Genomic DNA, 18354 nt, shown 5'->3' with positions numbered 1-18354 from the left:
ATATTTGATTAATGTTTTTGAGTTTTCTTAAATACTTTTCACATAAGTTAGTACATCTTGTAACTCTATTAGGAAAGGCACCATAAATAGACTTATACCTATTTTATAGGTGAGCAGTTTATGTGATATTAAGTGTCTTGCCTAGAATCTCTTTTCTTTTCTTTTCTCTCCTCTCCTCTCCTCTCCTCTCCTCTTTTCTCTTTTCTTTTCTTTTCTTTTCTTGTTTTCTTTTTTGGTTTTTTGGAGACATGGTTTCTCTGTGTTGCCCTGGCTGTCCTGGAACTCACTCTGTAGACCAGCCTGGCCTCGAACTCAGAAATCTGCCTGCCTCTGCATCCCAGAGTGCTAGGATTAAAGGTGTGCGCCACCACCTCCTGGCGCCTAGGATCTTTCAAGTGATGACATATGAGGTAATGGAACTTAGTTCCTTTGTCCACTATTGTTACCTACTTAGGAAAAGTTTTGCTGTATCGTTAATGATGTCAGTCACTATATAAATAAATTTCATTGAAGTTACTACATTTTGACAATAAATTTGATGGCATTTTATTTTTTTATTGAAAATAGATTCTCCTCTCATTTACTATATCCTGACTAGTTGCCCTTCTCTCCACTCCTCCCAATCCCCCCACCCTCTCTCCTCTCCCCCACATCCACCCCTCCTCTATTTCTCATTAAAGCCTCAGCAAGCTTCTAAGAGACAACAGCTAAACATGATAAAACAGAATACAACAAGACAAGGCAAAGTCCCTCACACTGAAGGTGGACAAGGTAACCCCACAGAAGGAAAAAGAGTCCCATGGATAGGCAAAAGAGTTGGAGATATACTCACTCCCAATATTAAGAGTCCTACAAAAAACAAGTTAACATCCATAGCATATATGTAGAGGACCTGCTATAGGCCCACGGAGGCCCCATGCTTGCTGTTTCAGTCTGTGTGAGCCAAGTGAGACCTGCTTAGTTAACTCAGTGGGGCACGTTCTCCTGGTATCACTCCTACAGTCATTCTTCCCCATCTTCTGGTGGTTCCCTAAGCTCCAAGGAGAAGGACCTAATGGAGCCCTTCAACTTAGACCCAGCCTAGTATCAGGCTGTGATTCTCTCCATCCACTCCCATCTGCTGCTCAAGAAAGCATTTCTGACAAGACACTGATCCATGTGTATAGCAGAATATCAGGAATCATTTTATTATTAGTCATGTTTGGTCTCTCTGCCATCCAGTCTCTGATTCCTCACTATCCAAGTAGTGTCAAGCATGGGTTCCCTCTTATGGAGTGAGCCTTAAGTTAAATTAGATACTGATTACTCCTACAAGCTTTGTGCAACAATTTCTCCAGTATATCTAGCAGGCAGAACAAATTGTAGGTTGGAGGTTTTGTAGCTGGGTTGGTGTCCACATTTCTTTTTCAGTAACCTGCAGAGTACTTTCCCACACCAGAGAGATTAGAATACAGTAGTGAAGGCTCTACTCAGTGATCATGTCACTACTCCACAAAGAACTATGTGGATGTTGTCCTTAGCAATAGGCCCTGCTGTCAGTTTGCAGAAAGAAACCTCTGTCTAAACCTCTGTCCCTGGGCTTTGGGGGATCTCCACAGGACTACCTCAATGAACAACTCAATCAAATACCACACAGTCCAGTGACTGGAAGCTTTGTCTGACTACAATAGATTAGCCAGTTCAGACTCCATTTTTTCCATTACCAGAAGTCCTCTTAGATTCTAGGAAGTTTCCACTATACTAGGTTTCCACATTGCCTCCAAGTTATCCACCCAAGTCTAGCCATCTTTCTCCACATTATCTTTCCTTCCAATCTCCTACACACATATCCTTCCCACTCTTGTCCTCACCCAACCCCAATCCACCCGAAAAATCTATTCTATTTCCCCTTCCCTGAGAGATCCATGCATCCTCACTAGAGCCCTCAGGTTCTATAGATTATAGCTTGATTATCATTTACTTAATGGCTAATGTTGTCTTATAAGTGAATATATTCCATGTTTGTCTTTCTGGGTTTGAGTTACCTCATTCAGGATGGTTTTTTTTTTTTTTTTTTTTTTTTTTTTTTTTTTTTTTTTTTTTTTTAAGTTCCATCCCTTTGTCTGCAAATTTCATGATGCCATTTTTAACAGCTGAGTAATACTCCATTGTGTAAATGTACCACATTTTGTTTATCCATTCTTCTCTTGATGGGTATTTAGGTTGTTTCCAGTTTCTGGATATTATGAATAACACCATAAAGAACATGGTTGAGCCAGGCAGTTGTGGCACACGCCTGTAATCCCAGCACTCTAGGAGGCAGAGGCAGGCGGATTTCTGAGTTCAAGGCCAGCCTGATCTACAGAGGGCATTCCAGGACAGCCATGGCTACACAGAGAAACCCTGTCTTGGAAAAACCAAATCCAAAAAACTAAAAAAAAAAAAAAAAAAAAAAAAAAGAACATGGTTGAGCTATTATCCTTGTTGTAAGAAGGAATGTCCTTTGAGTATATATCCAAGGGTGGTATAGCTGGATCTTGAGGTAGATTGATTTTCAATTTTCTGAAGAATCACCATATTGATTTCCATAGTGACTATAAAAGTTTGTAGTCCCACTAGGAATGGACAAGTGTTGTTTCCCTTGCTCCACATCTTCACCAACATGAACTGTCACTTGTGTTACTGATATTAGCCATTCTAGCAAGTATAAGATCAAACTCAGTATAGTGTTGATTTTAATTTCCCTGATTTCTAAGGATGTAGAATATTTTAGTATTTCTTAGCCACTTGCAATTCCTCTATTGAGAATTCTGTTTCAATATGTTATCCATTTTTAATTGGATTTTAAAATATCTAGTCTTGAGTTATTTATATATTTTGGATATCAGTCCTCTATTGGATGTGAAGTTAGTAAAAAACCTTTTCTTACTCTGTAAGTAAAAAACTTACTTTCTTACTCTGTTAGTAAAAAACTTTTTCTTACCCTTTTTCTGAATGAAGGTCATTAGTCTTCTGGATGCTTTTTAGTTTTATGAGGCCTCTCCCATTAATAATGTTGTATTTCTTTTTACCCTATTTGTTCTTCTTTATTGTGGACATATTTAACAGCAATTACCAATAACCACATGTTGGTCAATATTAGGCTGCCTTGAAATCTCCTTTGCCAAAGAAATTCATCCATCTTTTTAAAATTTAGTCACAGGAATATTCTAAGGTTAAAGAGAGCAGCCATATTTTTTTGCTATCTTATTACATGAATGGTCTCTAGCCCCTTTAATACTGCTTCTCTCCAAAACCTTTTTAGCTGAACCTCCACAGCCTACCCTCTAATACCAACATCTATATTACTTGCTCTTCTACTGTTCTCATAAACTACTATGATCAAGGCAATTTACAGCACAAAGAGTTAACTTGAGTTTGCATTTCTGGGTGGATAAGAGTTTGTCATGGCATGGAAGAGTGGCTGTAAACAGTGGTTTAGTGATCTGGAACAGAGTGTTGTGAGCTCATCTCTTGAATCACAAACATGTAGCAGACAGAGCAAGCAGGGAGTGGGACCTGAGGCATTCAATTCTGAAAGCCCACTGTCAGTGACAGTAAGGACACCCCTCCTAAACTTCCCAGAAGGCAATAACAGATCATCAGATACCTGAGACTATGGGGAATTATTTCTCATTCAGACCTCCATACTTGGAAGCAGTAGGGCCTCAGGATTGTTCCAGAGTTTAGGGTTTTGGATTTGATAACGTTTAGGGTATAGCTTAGGTGTGATCAATCTTACTAAACAACCAATACATAATTAGGTATTCATAAATTCATGAAAGATAAACTGTATCCATACATTAAAGTATATGTAGTAACTGATAAATATGGTTATTTTTGAAATTTAACATTTTCTAGACTACATGGATTGTTACTGTGGATTATGTATGGAGCTAGGGTTATTGTAATATTATGAAGAGTGGGAAGAATAGCTCATAGGACAAAACATGGTAAGGGATAGAATATGAGGACTTGAGTTGATTAATTGGATGATAGAGATGCCAGGTGTGAAAGCATGTTAAGTAAGTTGAAAATATTAGTAAAGAGGGTGGATATTTGTTTTGGAAGGAAGAATTTTTGGAGTTTAGGTTTGCTAGTGGAAGGGCCACTGTTAGTTTTAACACTCAGTTAGCATATACTTACTTAACACACAGATCAAATACAAAGCAGTGGGACCAGGTGCTGAACAAGAAGGCAGCTCAGGGAGAAGGGTGAAGTTTCTGGAAGAGAAATGTACAATATAGGCAAGCCAAATGTGAGTCTATTGCATCAAGACAACATTAGAATAAAAAATGCTTACTATAGTAATAACTTTGGAAATGAAATTTTCAGTGGAGTAATAAATATCAAGAGTAAATAGAAAACTGTAAAAAGATCATAGTAGGCACCAAAGGATAATAGGAAAACTGCATTTTTTTTTTCATGTGTTAGATTTTCCCCACTGGACTCAAGGTACTCTGCCATGCTATTAAGTCCAAAGAACTTCATGTTACTCCTCTTTGATAATCACCACTAGTGAGCATTTGTTCTGCCCCAGGTACACAATGCTGGGCTCTTTGCATACAGCGTGTTAGTTTAGGTTTAGACCAAATTGATGGTAGCTTCTATTATCCCTGGATATTATACGGCTAAAAATTGGAGAGTTAATCAGCAATGGTGTGGTTTATAGTTCTACTTGTTCATTTTAAAGATTCCATTGTATTGGTTTGCTTTTAAATTAAGATTCCTCTGTCTGCTGTAAATGCTTTAAAAAGTTCATGTTTATGGTCTCTTTAATGTTAAAATATTTTTTTATGGATTTCATATCTTAATGTTTCATATTGCATTGAAACTTTAACAAATGCTGGTTTAACATATGGGTTACATACATACCCTGAACTTAAGACAAAAAGGATACAGGAATAAAACTTGCTGAGAAAATTATAAAACAGTAAATTGCAGCAAATTCTCAAACTTTTGGAAGCATGATATTAATTACTATTATAATTTCTTATTAGTCAGGATTTGCACAAAGATGTTGAAGAAGCTGGTGCACTGCAGAAAAATCATGCTTCTGTGACATCCGCACACTCCACAGAGGCTGCAGAGCCTGCTTGCCTTCCTACTGCAGAGGAGTCATTAAGCATGGGGAGCTGTGAAATATTCGCAGAACAAAGTCAGTGCGGTGGTCCAGGGAGCTCTCCAGAAGTAAATGATGCTGAAGCAGGAGAGAAAGAAACTCAGAGTGATGCTAAAAGTTCAATAGAAGAATCAAGTGAAAATTTGCCTAAAGTACAAGACAACTCAGAGACACCAAAGAAAAATAGAATTACTTACTCGCAGATTATTAAAGAAGGCAGAAGATTTAACATTGATTTAGTTTCAAAAGTAAGTACCAATTTTATGCATCTTTTCTGGACCTCAAGTATACTTTTCTTCCTTTTAGCTTCTGAATTGTAGAGCATTTGCTTTATATAATGGTAGTAAACTTTATAATTTGGTGACAACATACTTTCTTTTAATATAAGTTAAATAAAGATGTTAGTATACATTTTGTGATTTCAAACTTTACTAAATATTTTTTTGTGTCTGAAGATAAGCTCTTATAAAATTTAACCTTTATAAGTAACCTACATAAACTAATGCATTTTTGAAAATCTTACGGTCAGGTTTGAGGACATTGAAGTATAACTTCTTACTGGTGGTAGAGTACAGGAAGAATTCTGTTGTCTTTGCTGGAGTTTCCATAACTAACTTTAACATTAGCTCATTGTAATTTCTGATGCTGGACCATGGGAAGCTTCACAATTGAATTGGGTTCATAAGAAATAAGTATATTTTTGTTCAGAACAATAATAAAATATCCAATCAGACATTGCCTTATAAGATGTGATAAAAGAAAGGGAAGGATTCATGTGGGTTACATTTTGTTGATGCAGTCTGGTATGTGTGGTCCCCTATTTGCTTTGAGTTTAGTGTGTGAAAATATGAATATTTTTCTACACAAAGGATTATGCTATTCAGAAAACTAGAGAAAAATCAGCATAAAGAGTATTTTAAGTAAATTTATATACTGCAACTATGGAGCCAGTATGCCACATATACAAAAAATGTTTAAAACATTTGATTATTTTAATGTAATTACAGATTTGTTTCAACTCTCATCAGCATGACATTGCTATGGTAGATCACTTAGGTGACGCTGAAAAAAGGGCTTGTGATTAAATATGGTACATGTATTACTTCCATGCTTTCAAAATTTAAGTCTAAGATAATTTTAAGTGGTTTATTTTTGCTTTATAGTGGTAACTGAAACTAACTTGCTTTAAGATTTATTTGACTTTATAAGAAATAATTTGGGGTATAAATATATTAGTATTTATAAAATTGTGTCTGTTGGTAGAGTATTAAATCAGAAATGATTACATTTTAAACAAATAAAATAGCACTTTATTTTATAGAGTTAAGACTTGTAAATATAAAATTAAGGTAGGGTCAATCAGTTTTATACTGTGTTAGAAATGAAGTAACCAAATAGCGTAGCATGCTTATTTAGTCAGAGTATTTAGATTAATTTCTAAAAATGTGTTAACTCCAGTTGACCCAATCTGGTAAACTAATCTGATAGGTTATAAAATTGCAAATAATTTCTATTGACTTAAAGATCTACTTCTTGCATGTTCAAACTAATAATTGAGAAAAAATTTAGGGATGCCATTTTTTATAGTCAAATATTTTAATTAATTTTTTCTAGTTATTATAGATACAGTTTTATATTTTTAGTATTTTGAGTTATAGATTATAACTATTTTGATCATAGGAAATAGTAAAATATATAATATTTATCCATATGGTTAAATTTCAAACATCCTAGATAAGTATTTTAATTTTTATTATTTTCATGTCTGCTATTAATTTTGAGATATGCAGGAAGATTAAATCAGGCCTTCACTCATGTCAGTAATAAAATTGTTCACTTCTTGAAAAGGTCATATGTCATATAAACTTAGATTATGAGAACTTAGAATTTGATCCTGTGATGGCAAATGTATCACAAATTCACGAGTGGTTATTTTGTTTGATTTTGGTTTGTTCATCAGTATTGGTGGCATGGGGTTGGCCACTGTACTTATCTCTTCTTATAACCAACTGTCTCTGTTTCCAGTTCAAAATCTTGTATCAACGTTAGACATTTAGATCCTGGGGTATCAGATCTTTCAGATAACAAGGATATTTTAGAAGGAAATACAAAGGAATTGTTAATGTACTGTATGCAGTGTAGCATTCTTACCAGAGCTGAGAAGAAGCTTTATAATTAAATGCATTAACATTTCTTTAATGAAATTCATACATGTTCATATGTCCAGGCAAGAGTAGGAGAATCATGGAGGAGTTTAGATCTGTTTTTACTGCCAAAATGAGTTACAAAGAAACCTATTAGATATTATAAAATTTTTTGGTTTGAATTTTCATAATTAATTGTGAAGATTTAATGAATTGTCTTATGTAATATTTATAGATTTTCATATGTATATATAACTTAAATTATAACAGGCGTGTGTGTGTGTGTGTGTGTGTGTGTGTGCGTGTGTGTGCGTGCATGGTAGTTACCATTTTTGTTTGTTTTGCCTTTGATGATCTCGTCTAAAATGCTTTCTGTCTACAGCTTCTTTATTCTCGGGGATTACTAATTGATCTTCTAATCAAATCGAATGTTAGTCGATATGCAGAGTTTAAAAATATTACAAGGATCCTTGCATTTCGAGAAGGAACTGTGGAACAGGTAATATGCAGCTCAACTCTGAGCCAAGTTGCTATTACTCATTTTGGAAGGATAAGCCACACTGATTATTTCCTAGTAAGACTGTAAGTTTTAACTTTGCATGGTGGTTTATAAATCTAAATACAAAATTAGCTTCATTAATATTTCTGTTTTATTTTTGAACATTTATTCCCCAGGTTGATTTTAATGCTGAGGAAATTCTAGTTTCAGTTGCAGTACTATATTTGAATTGTCATTTGTTCGCTATTGGGGGTGACATGTCATTGGCCTTATAAAGGCATGAAGAACAACTTGGCAGAATTAAGTAACAGAGCTCTCAAGTTAATTATCTCTGTAGTTAACAGAGATGCTATTAGAAGTGATGAAAGGTGACATGAAGCAGCAAGAATGGAATGGAAATGATAACCTTGTAATGAGCAAAGGACTAAAAAAGTGAATCCTGAAATACTTGTGTCAATAGGAAGTACTTTGAAATCTTCACTTTCAAATGCCTTTCAGGTTCCCTGTTCCAGAGCAGATGTCTTCAATAGCAAACAACTTACTATGGTAGAAAAGCGAATGCTTATGAAATTTCTTACATTTTGTATGGAATATGAAGACCATCCTGACGAGTACAAAGGTATTGCTTTCCATTAACTTGTATTTTCTGATTATTAGAGATTTTTATTTTAATATGCTTCCTCAGTTTGGGAAACAATTGATGATTATTCTAAAATGCATTCTAACTGATAGATCTAGTAAGCTATAGAAACAGGCTACTATTTGAATTCATTTAATTGAAATACTGAAGAAGTTTGTTCCTTAGTCATGCTAGATATATTTCAAGTGCTTAGTACCTATATGCAGCTAGTGGCTACAATGCAAATATTTTCAACATTGCAAGAATGTCATGCCAGCTCCCTTTTTAATTTTTTAAAATTAAATACTGTTAACTGATTATTTAATCATTATATGTATGACACAAGGGATTGAATTTAAGACTTGGCTCATGATATAGTATATTACTTGATTCTTGATATATGACATGTACTTTTTGTTATTTCACCTGTAATTTGTTGTTGTTATTGTTACTACTACTACTACTATTAATAATAATAATAATAATAATAATGATATAATAATAACTTGCTAGATGTCATTTTTCTGGACTGTGTTTACTTGGAAAACTGAGCTATTCATTTAATTGACATAGTGCTGTGTCATATATAGGGGCAACCTCCAGATCTAGAGAAGCTGAGGTTTAGTCCTGTTACTGTATTCATAAGGCCAGTCATTTTAGCTTGTTCAAAATGATTTCATTATTTTAATGTCAGCTATTTTTATGTACATTGGGATGGAAATATTGTGTGAACTTAAAATACTTTGTTGATAATATATGAAATTACATTGAGAATTACATCATGATTTATTTTGTTGGAATTCTGAGAACCTAATTCTTGCTATTAAAGCCTCAAGGCAATGAATACCAGGTTGTTCTTTCCAGTACCTAGACTTCCAGCCTTTAAGGAAGTTCATTTCTATCATTTAATTGCCTTAGATTATCTCCATAAAGCCCTTGTCTTCTGTCACAGGATAGGGTCCTCCAACTAGTTGTACATTTACATGTTCTCTCTTAGTAACAGAAAGGATTAATTAGTTTTATAGGTCTTTCTTATTATATGATGTGTGATTGTCACTGTGTTGGATTCCAGCAGCCACAGACATTTTAGTTTCATTATTTTTTAGTAAACGTTTTTATTTTAGGTTTGATGGAGAAGTATATTTTTAACGAAAGTATGTAACAAGTGACATTTTTATTAATGCATTTTATCAGTTCATTCCATTTTATCTTTAATATTTTTAGATATATAAATGTTGACATTATTATATAGTTTAAATGCTAATAAATTGAGGTTATTGACATCCACAGGAACACATTGAGTTATTTAATATCTCCCTGGATTTTTCACATCAATAAATTACTAAATAAACATTCATTGTTTTAAGGTTAAAAAAATTATTGATTTAGAATGGTGATGTTATTCCATATTTTGTTCTTAAGGCCAATAAATAGTTCATTTCCAAACTGTAGTAATAAGGACCATTTGTGTCCTATTTGAAATCTTTAACAGGCCTGGCTATATTAATGACAGGTGGTTTTAAATAGATATTAAACCTGATTTTAATTGATAAATTTTCATCTTTCTTTTCCTAGAATATGAGGAAACTACATTTTCTGAGTACTTAAAAACTCAAAAATTAACCCCCAACCTACAATATTTTGTCCTGCACTCAATAGCAATGACATCAGAGACAACAAGCTATACTGTTGAAGGTCTCAAAGCGACCAAAAAGTTTCTACAGTGCCTTGGGCGATATGGCAATACTCCATTTCTGTTTCCTTTATATGGCCAAGGAGAACTTCCACAGTGTTTTTGCAGGTAAGTTATGATTTATATCTTCTAAAAGAGTTGTATGGATAACATGAAAATAAGACAAAAGTGAGCTGGGGGATGCATCCCTGTAATCCTACCATGTGGCTGTGAAGACCAGTCTTGGCTACCTAACATGTTGAGGCTAGGCTGAGTTATTGATGCTCCTATCTTAAAATAAATTCAGTGAAGAGTTAGTATATGCAAACATAGTTCATTTTATTTTTTATAAGTGATTTAATGTTTATTTCTCTTTCTAAGTGGTAATTCAATTTGGCCTGATTTTGAACCTAAAATATCATGTGTGTGTATGTGTGTGTGTGTATGATATCTATACATGTTTTCATATATACATGATGTAAATGATGACACACACACTATATATATATATATACACACACACACATATATATGTATATATATATGTAATATATATATGTATATATATGTACTATATATACATATATATATATTACACAATTTTTCTTGTTATGTAAGTTGATTGTGAATTTACCCTAAGCCATTTTGCATTTTTCTGCTGATGTTTTCTATTAACATCTTTTTGTGTTTTAGTTAGGATTTCTATTGCTCTGATGAAACATGTCGGGAGGAAAGGGTTTATTCACCTTACACTTCCACATTGCTGTTCAATACCAAAGGAAGTCAGGACAGGAACTCAAGCCACACAAGAACCTGGAGGCAGGGGCTGATGTAGATGCCATAGAGGAGGGTGATGCTTGCTGGTTGGTACCCTATGGCTTGCTCAGCCTGTTTTATAAAACCTATGACCACCAGCTCAGGGATAGCACCACTCACAATGGATTGGGCTTTCACCTACCAATCACTAATGAAGAAAACAGCATATATCTGGATCTTATAGGGTCATCTTCCCAATTGAGGTTCCCTCCTTTCAGATAACTCTAGTTTGTGTGTCAAGTTGACATAAGATTAGCCAGCACAGTATGTCTTATGATGTATGTGTTCAAGACTTTCTTTAGAAGCTTAGAGAGATGAGTAAGTAGAGAGGATCTGAGTTCCTATCCTCAGGATCCACATAAAAAAGTCAGTGTAGTTTTGTGTGTGCCTGTAACCCTCTAGCTTCGTTCGGGGACGAAGTCTGAGAATAGAGGATCTTTGTGGCTTGCTACTATAAACCTAGGTCCTGGTTTAGTGAGAAACCCTGTCTTAATTTTTCTATTACAATGATAAAACAACATAACTAAGGCAACTTATAGAAGGAAGGGTTTATGTGGGGGAGCACCATGGTGCAGAGCCATAGCAGCAAGTGGCAGTTATGGTGGCAGAGAAAGGTATCTCATCTCCCATCTTTATTTGAAAGCAAGAGGCAGAGTGAACTTGATGTAAAGTTAACTTGCAGTAATATACTTCCCTGGCAAGGCCACACCTGCTAAACCTCTCCAAACAAGGCTAACTACTATTGAGCTTAGGAGGATTATTTTCATTCAATTATCCTGTTGCAAGGGAATAAAGTGAAATGTGATAGAGCAGGATACATATGTGCATGTACACACACACACACACACACACACACACACATACTTGCACACGCGCATGCTCTCACACACTAATGTAAACACATACAAGGACTTTCCAAGAATGAATTTTTTTATAATTTCGTTTGTATTAGTGTTTGCCTCTATGTATATATGTGTGTTGTATGTATGCCTGATGTCATGGAAGCCACACAAGGGCGTAGGATCCACTGGAACTGGAGTTACAGATGGTTGGAAGCTGCCGTGTGGTAGCTGAGAATCAAACCTGGGCCCTCTGCAATAGTAGCCAGTTCTTTTAACCACTGAGTCATCTCTCCAGGCCTGAATGAATTTTTTTTTAACTATAGAAGATGTGTTATTCATTTTGATTATTTTATTACATACACCTTAGGACCAGCGAATAGAAGTATGTTAGCTTTATACATTTCTCAACATTTAAACAATTTTGTTACTCTTTACTCACAAAAAGTTCAATGCACTGCATCTTCATTTTGAGTTTCCTTGATTTCCTTGAGGTTGAACCTCATATATATTGCTATTGGTTTCTATTCTGAGGAATACATGTTCATCTTTTGCCCATTTGTCTAATGAGTTATTGCCTCTTTCTTTTTTCTTTTCATTCTTTCTTTTGTTAATTCATTCATTTGGTTGGTTGATTGGTTTTGGGTTTTTCCCCCTTTAAAGATTTATTTATTTGTTATGTACAGACTTATGCTTGTATGTATGACTGCACACCAGAAGAGGGCACCAGATCTCATAATAGGTGATTATGAGCCACTATGTGGTTGCTGGTAATTGAACTTGGGACTGTTGGAAGAGCAGCCAGAGTCCCTAATCTCTGAGCCATCTCTCTGGCCTGATTTTTTTTTTCAGACAGTGTTTCTCTGCATAACAACCCTCACTGTCCTAGACCTCACTTTGTAACCAGGTTGGCCTGCTTCTGCTTCCCAAACACCAGGACTAAAGGCATGCGTCACCACATTCCGGCTTGTTGCCCTTTTCTTATTGATATCTACAATTTTAAGTGTATTCTGATAATTGATCAGAGTTAAAATTTTAAGTGTTTTGTTTGTAATTTTGCACTACAAGAAGATCATTAAAATTAATATAGTTCGATCCAGGAAGCTTTTCTGCTTAGTCTTTTAACAAGTAGTATCGAATATGAACTTTGGAGATAAAATGCTTCTGTTTATGGCAAAGTTTCTCCATTCACTACCATTGTCACCTTGGATAACTTTTCTTTAGATGAATTAGCTTTCTAAGAATTAAGTTGGGTGTTTGCATTGTCTCTGTTTTTTTTTTGGGGGGGGGTGGATTTTTTTTTTCGAGACAGGGTTTCTCTGTGTAGCCCTGGCTGTCCTGGAACTCACTCTGTAGACCAAGCTGGCCTCAAACTCAGAAATCCGCCTGCCTCTGTCTCCCAGAGTGCTGGGATTACAGGCGTGCGCCACCACCGCCCGGCTGCATTGTCTCTGTTAAAGCTTTGTATCCTAGTTTATTTATCTCTGTTATGTACCATAGTCTGATTTTACCTTTAAGAGACAATTTTTTTTTAAGTTTCTTTTTTTTATTCGATATATTTTTTATTTACATTTCAAATGATTTCCCCTTTTCTAGCCCCCCACTCCCCAAAAGTCCCATAAGCCCCCTTCCCTCCCCCTGTTCTCCCACCCATCCCTTCCCACTTCCCTGTTCTGGTTTTGTCCTATACTGCTTCACTGAGTCTTTCCAGAACCAGGGGTCACTCTGTTCTTCTTGTACCTCATTTGATGTGTGGATTATGTTTTCGGTATTCCAGTTTTCTAGGTTAATATCCACTTATTAGTGAGTGCATACCATGATTCACCTTTTGAGTCTGGGTTACCTCACTTAGTATGATGTTCTCTAGCTCCATCCATTTGCCTAAGAATTTCATGAATTCATTGTTTCTAATGGCTGAATAGTACTCCATTGTGTAGATATACCACATTTTTTTTTGCATCCACTCTTCTGTTGAGGGATACCTAGGTTCTTTCCAGCTTCTGGCTATTATAAATAGGGCTGCTATGAACATAGTAGAGCACGTATCCTTATTACATGGTGGGGAGTCTTCTGGGTATATGCCCAGGAGTGGTATAGCAGGATCTTCTGGAAATGAGGTGCCCAGTTTTTGGAGGAACCGCCAGACTGATTTCCAGAGTGGCTGTACCAATTTGCAACCCCACCAGCAGTGGAGGAGTGTTCCTCTTTCTCCACACCCTCTCCAACATCTTCTGTCTCCTGAATTTTTAATCTTAGCCATTCTGACTGGTGTAAGGTGAAATCTCAGGGTTGTTTTGATTTGCATTTCCTTAATGACTAATGAAGTTGAGCATTTTTTAAGATGCTTCTCCGCCATCCAAAGTTCTTCAGGTGAGAATTCTTTGTTTAACTCTGTACCCCATTTTTTAGTAGGGTTATTTGGTTTTTCTGGAGTCTAACTTCTTGAGTTCTTTATATATATTGGATATTAGCCCTCTATCTGATGTAGGATTGGTGAAGATCTTTTCCCACTTTGTTGGTTGCCGATTTGACCTTTTGATGATTTAGCTCTTTTGTATTCTTCCTTCCCTTCCCAGTTATTAGGCTGAAACTTGAAACTTCAATGATGGAACAGTTAGTTGTGCTGAACAAGGTCTTCGCAATCAGATCTACTCACCCCACAGTCTAAAATTGCTAGCCTGTGTATGACTTCAGTTTGAGAACTTACCTATAGAACATTGTTGATTAGGACATATTTTGCAAGTATAGCTTGTGACAAAAAAAGATATGTAAGAAAAGATCACTTTTACCACAACACTGAATTTCTTAGAGAGATAAACTTCTCTTGTGATGATTGATACTACTCAGAATTTTAAGTGGACATGCATAATACTTGAATTTCTTGAATGTAACATGAGGTAGCTATGAAATTCAGTAACATGGCATGGACTGCATTTACCTTTGTGTTGCTTACATTTCTCTCCACTGTGAATGATACCATGTATAGTTATTGTGTCTTGAGTGTCTAAAATTTTAATTAATAGTAACTCTTCATAATACTGTAGTTTTTATAAGTCCATAATGTACGATTGTGATTATTTTGTCATAGAAAATGAAAAATAAAGTATTATTTATATTTCATATATTGGAATGTCAGCTCTAGTAGTCTCTTTGTATGTGTTCAAAGCATCTCATTATGTAGCTCAGGCTGGCCTCAAACTCACCACGCTCCTGCTTCAGTCTCTGATGTACTTAGATTATAAAGGCATGTTCCACCATGCTCCGTTTATCTTTCTACTTACTAAAACCAGTTAAATTATAAAGCTATTTGAGTTATTTTGTATCTATGAGTTATTTTGTGTCTTACTAGTTGTTATGTTTTACTTTTATTAGAAATTCTAAGTTTTAATTTTATTAAGGTTTCTTTATTGAATTATCAGTTATTATGAAGTACTCAAGACTAATTGGGATAATTCTTTCAGTATTAAATTAAATTGCATTATGAGGGTAAAAGTATTTTGGAAGTTTTGATGCTTTAAGCTTTTGTGAACTAGTATATCCTTTTTTTTTTTTTTTTTTTTTTTTTTTTTTTGGTTTTTTCGAGACAGGGTTTCTCTGTGTAGCCCTGGCTGTCCTGGAACTCACTCTATAGAGCAGGCTGGCCTTGAACTCAGAAATCTGCCTGCCTCTGCCTCCCAAGTGCTGGGATTAAAAATGTGCGCCACCACCGCCCAGCCATTTTTTTTTATTTCTCTGTATCTGCTCAAAAATATTTATGCAGGTAAAAGATACAGAGTCCTTTAAGAATTATTTCCAGAGTCCAATAAATTAACCTTAAGTTATAATTTTCAAACTTTATTGTATTTTATTCCTGTTGATCTACTGATATTGAGAGGTATGCTTTGAAAATCTTCAGGATACTATTGGTTTTTTTCAATTTCTCCCTATAATTTTATAGAAGATTGCTTTATGTTTATTCTGATACAGAAATTTGTCAGTAGTTTGTAATAAGTTTAATATTTTAATTATCTGTTGATCTTTTGCTTTCTTTATTTTTTATTTCTTTCTTCAAATTCTACTTTTGTGCTAGTCGAATATTTATGCCAAGTTTTGTAATGTAGTTGGCGGCCCATCTCTCCGTACCTATACTGTGCAGTGTTGTGAAGTTGCTGGGGGCTCTATTTGCGTGCTTTTGCCTGTGTGTAGTACATTTGCTGAGCTGGCTTGAGACTGGTTAGCTGCAGTCTGCTCTTCTCCTCCTTTACACCTTTCCGTGCTAGACTCTGTATCTGAAAAGAACCAGCTATTGGCTTCCTTTTATGTTTTGATGGAGTAGAATTCAGTTACGGAACCAAGCCTAGGCTGTCAGTTCCTTTCAGGTTTTTTAATGTGTATTCTGTTATTTATAGCTCATTTATGCTCTTGATATTTTGAAGTCAACCTAATTTGTGATTTCTATTTAAGTTGTATCTCTTTTCTTTGGAGAGTTTTTAACAGTGTTTTTGATGTCCTACATTTTTACTCTACTAAAATTTTCTTATAAAAGATTTTTTTAAAGATTTATTTATTTATTATATGTAAGTACACTGTAGCAGTCTTCAGACACTCCAGAAGAGGGTGTCAGATCTCATTTGGATGGTTGTGAACCACCATGTGGTTGCTGGGATTTGAACTCAGGACCTCTGGAGGAGCAGTTAGTGCTCTTAACCACTGAGCCCCCTTATAAAAGATTTATTGCTTTTGTATGTTGTGCATGTGCGTGTGTGTGTGTGTGTGTGTGTGTGTGTGTGCGCGCACAGAATCCCTCCAGAGGCTAAAAAAAGGCATTTTGCATTCGATTTCTGTTTACTCTAATATTTAGCTTTCATATGGTTGATTAATGACATGTGTTAGTTCTGCTGGTTCATTTTAGCGTCTTATTTTCTTTTGCAGTTTTTCCTGTGATTTGAGGACTCAGAATTTTAGATATTTTATATTGCTGGAATTGGTTTTGTCAAGGTCCTACACACTTGAGGTGTTACTATTTCCTTTCCAGTACCTTCACTTAGGTATAGAACCCATTATACATTATACATGATATTGGCACAAAACTTTCTAACACATTAGTTTTTGTCCAAATGCTTATTGCTTAAGGCTTTGATCTCAACCTTAGTCTTGTATTGTGTACATGTATGTGTTTGAGGGGCTGTGGCATTTATCATATGCAGTTCCTTTCCTGCAGTTTCAGTGGAGGCATGTATTCTCACATTTATATTTCCTAAATACTTGATTATAAGAATGGGAGTGACTAATTTCTGAATATTATAGGTCTCTTCCTTCTGAATAGGGAAAAAAAGGTAGAGATCAATGTCAGAGTGTTGGATCCTTAGGACCATAGTTTGTCCCATCAATTGAACTTACATAGGGACTTGTGGTCCTCCTTAGTTTGCCTCTTTAGCATATCCTACTGGCATGTGTCCTCCAAATTATATTTAGGAATATATGTATATACAAACACTTACATGCATGCAATGACAATTAGTAAAATATGAGGCCATGAATTTGAAGGAGAATGTGGAGTGGTGTATGGGAGGGCTTGGAGAGAGGAAAAGGAGAAGAGAAACATTAAATATAATCTGAAAAATAAAAATGAATGATTAAAAACTAAAGAAGAGAGTTTTAAGAGTTTTCACCTTTAGTTGCTGTTTTGTTTTTGTTTTTTCAGAAACTACACTGTCTTTTCCAATATTGCCACACTCACTCCTCCCAAACTAGGTGAAGACCAGAGATAGAATGAGAAGTTGCCTGTGAAGTGATCTGCAGCACACTGACTTCCTTATCGATACTTTATACAAATAGAAAGCAGCAACCTAGTGTCAGCTCACACACTTCAAATCCTGGGTGCCTTAAGTTTGAGGTCAGACTGGGCTACATAGTGAGACTCTATCTAAAAATAATCATACAAAAAGTCTTTTCCTAAAAATTTGAAATCCTTAATATGCCTATGGCTGAAATTTGTGAGGGCTGACACAATCCCACAATTAGGGATTTTTACATGTGACCTTTTGTAGGTCATAGTCAAAAAACTCATGCAGCAAACCTATTTTATAAAGTTACCTTCAGATGTTTTATTAGGTGTATGTTAAACACAAATGAAGTTAATGTTTAAATTTGGATCTCATCATTAAGATACCTTGTCACTTTTTATGTATTACAAATGTTCCAAAATATGAAAGTATTTCAGAATGAGATTTATTTATAATGTCCTAGACAAATAAGAGCTTTTCTGTATGTTGGTGGTTTATCTTTTTAAGGCTAAAATGTCATCAGAACGTTTTTTTTTTTTTTTTTTTTATTCTTGTACTGAGTTATCAGTATTGTGTCTATGGTTCAACTTTGATGGTTTTTATGTAAATTATACCTGATCTCCACCTTGAATTAGTTTCTCCAGGAATGGTACAATGAAAGTATATATTCTGGAAACAGCAAACAACCCTTTCCCTGTAATGCTTGAAGTATTATATCAAACTTCTAAGTACTCCTTTGGTAATTATCACAACTGAGTCCTTATTGTATTTTATATACACGGGACTGTGAATTATGGTAAAAATGTATTAACTTGGCTTGGGGATACTATTTTCTAAGTTTTTAATGGATTTACTGCATC

At 35.1% G+C, this 18354-nt stretch overlaps 1 protein-coding gene across 2 annotated transcripts in view; it reads left to right on the top strand.

The window, feature by feature from the left end:
* The window catches only part of Chm (CHM Rab escort protein), a 140630-nt gene that overhangs the window by 51174 nt on the left and 71102 nt on the right, over window positions 1-18354 (top strand). For both annotated transcript variants that reach the window (XR_007975428.1, XM_052170923.1), the window contains exons 5-8: window positions 5019-5388; window positions 7667-7783; window positions 8282-8402; window positions 9978-10203. Coding sequence is in view for 1 of the 2 variants with exons in the window: in XM_052170923.1 (XP_052026883.1) it covers window positions 5019-5388; window positions 7667-7783; window positions 8282-8402; window positions 9978-10203 (834 nt within the window). In the remaining variant the exon portion in view is untranslated. The remainder of the gene's footprint in view (window positions 1-5018; window positions 5389-7666; window positions 7784-8281; window positions 8403-9977; window positions 10204-18354) is intronic.

Source organism: Apodemus sylvaticus, chromosome X (genome assembly GCF_947179515.1).
Source record: "Apodemus sylvaticus chromosome X, mApoSyl1.1, whole genome shotgun sequence".
Classification (NCBI taxonomy): Eukaryota; Metazoa; Chordata; class Mammalia; order Rodentia; family Muridae; genus Apodemus; species Apodemus sylvaticus.
The sequence above is the reverse complement of the archived record's forward strand: the minus strand, read 5'-3'. Positions and strand labels throughout refer to the sequence as shown.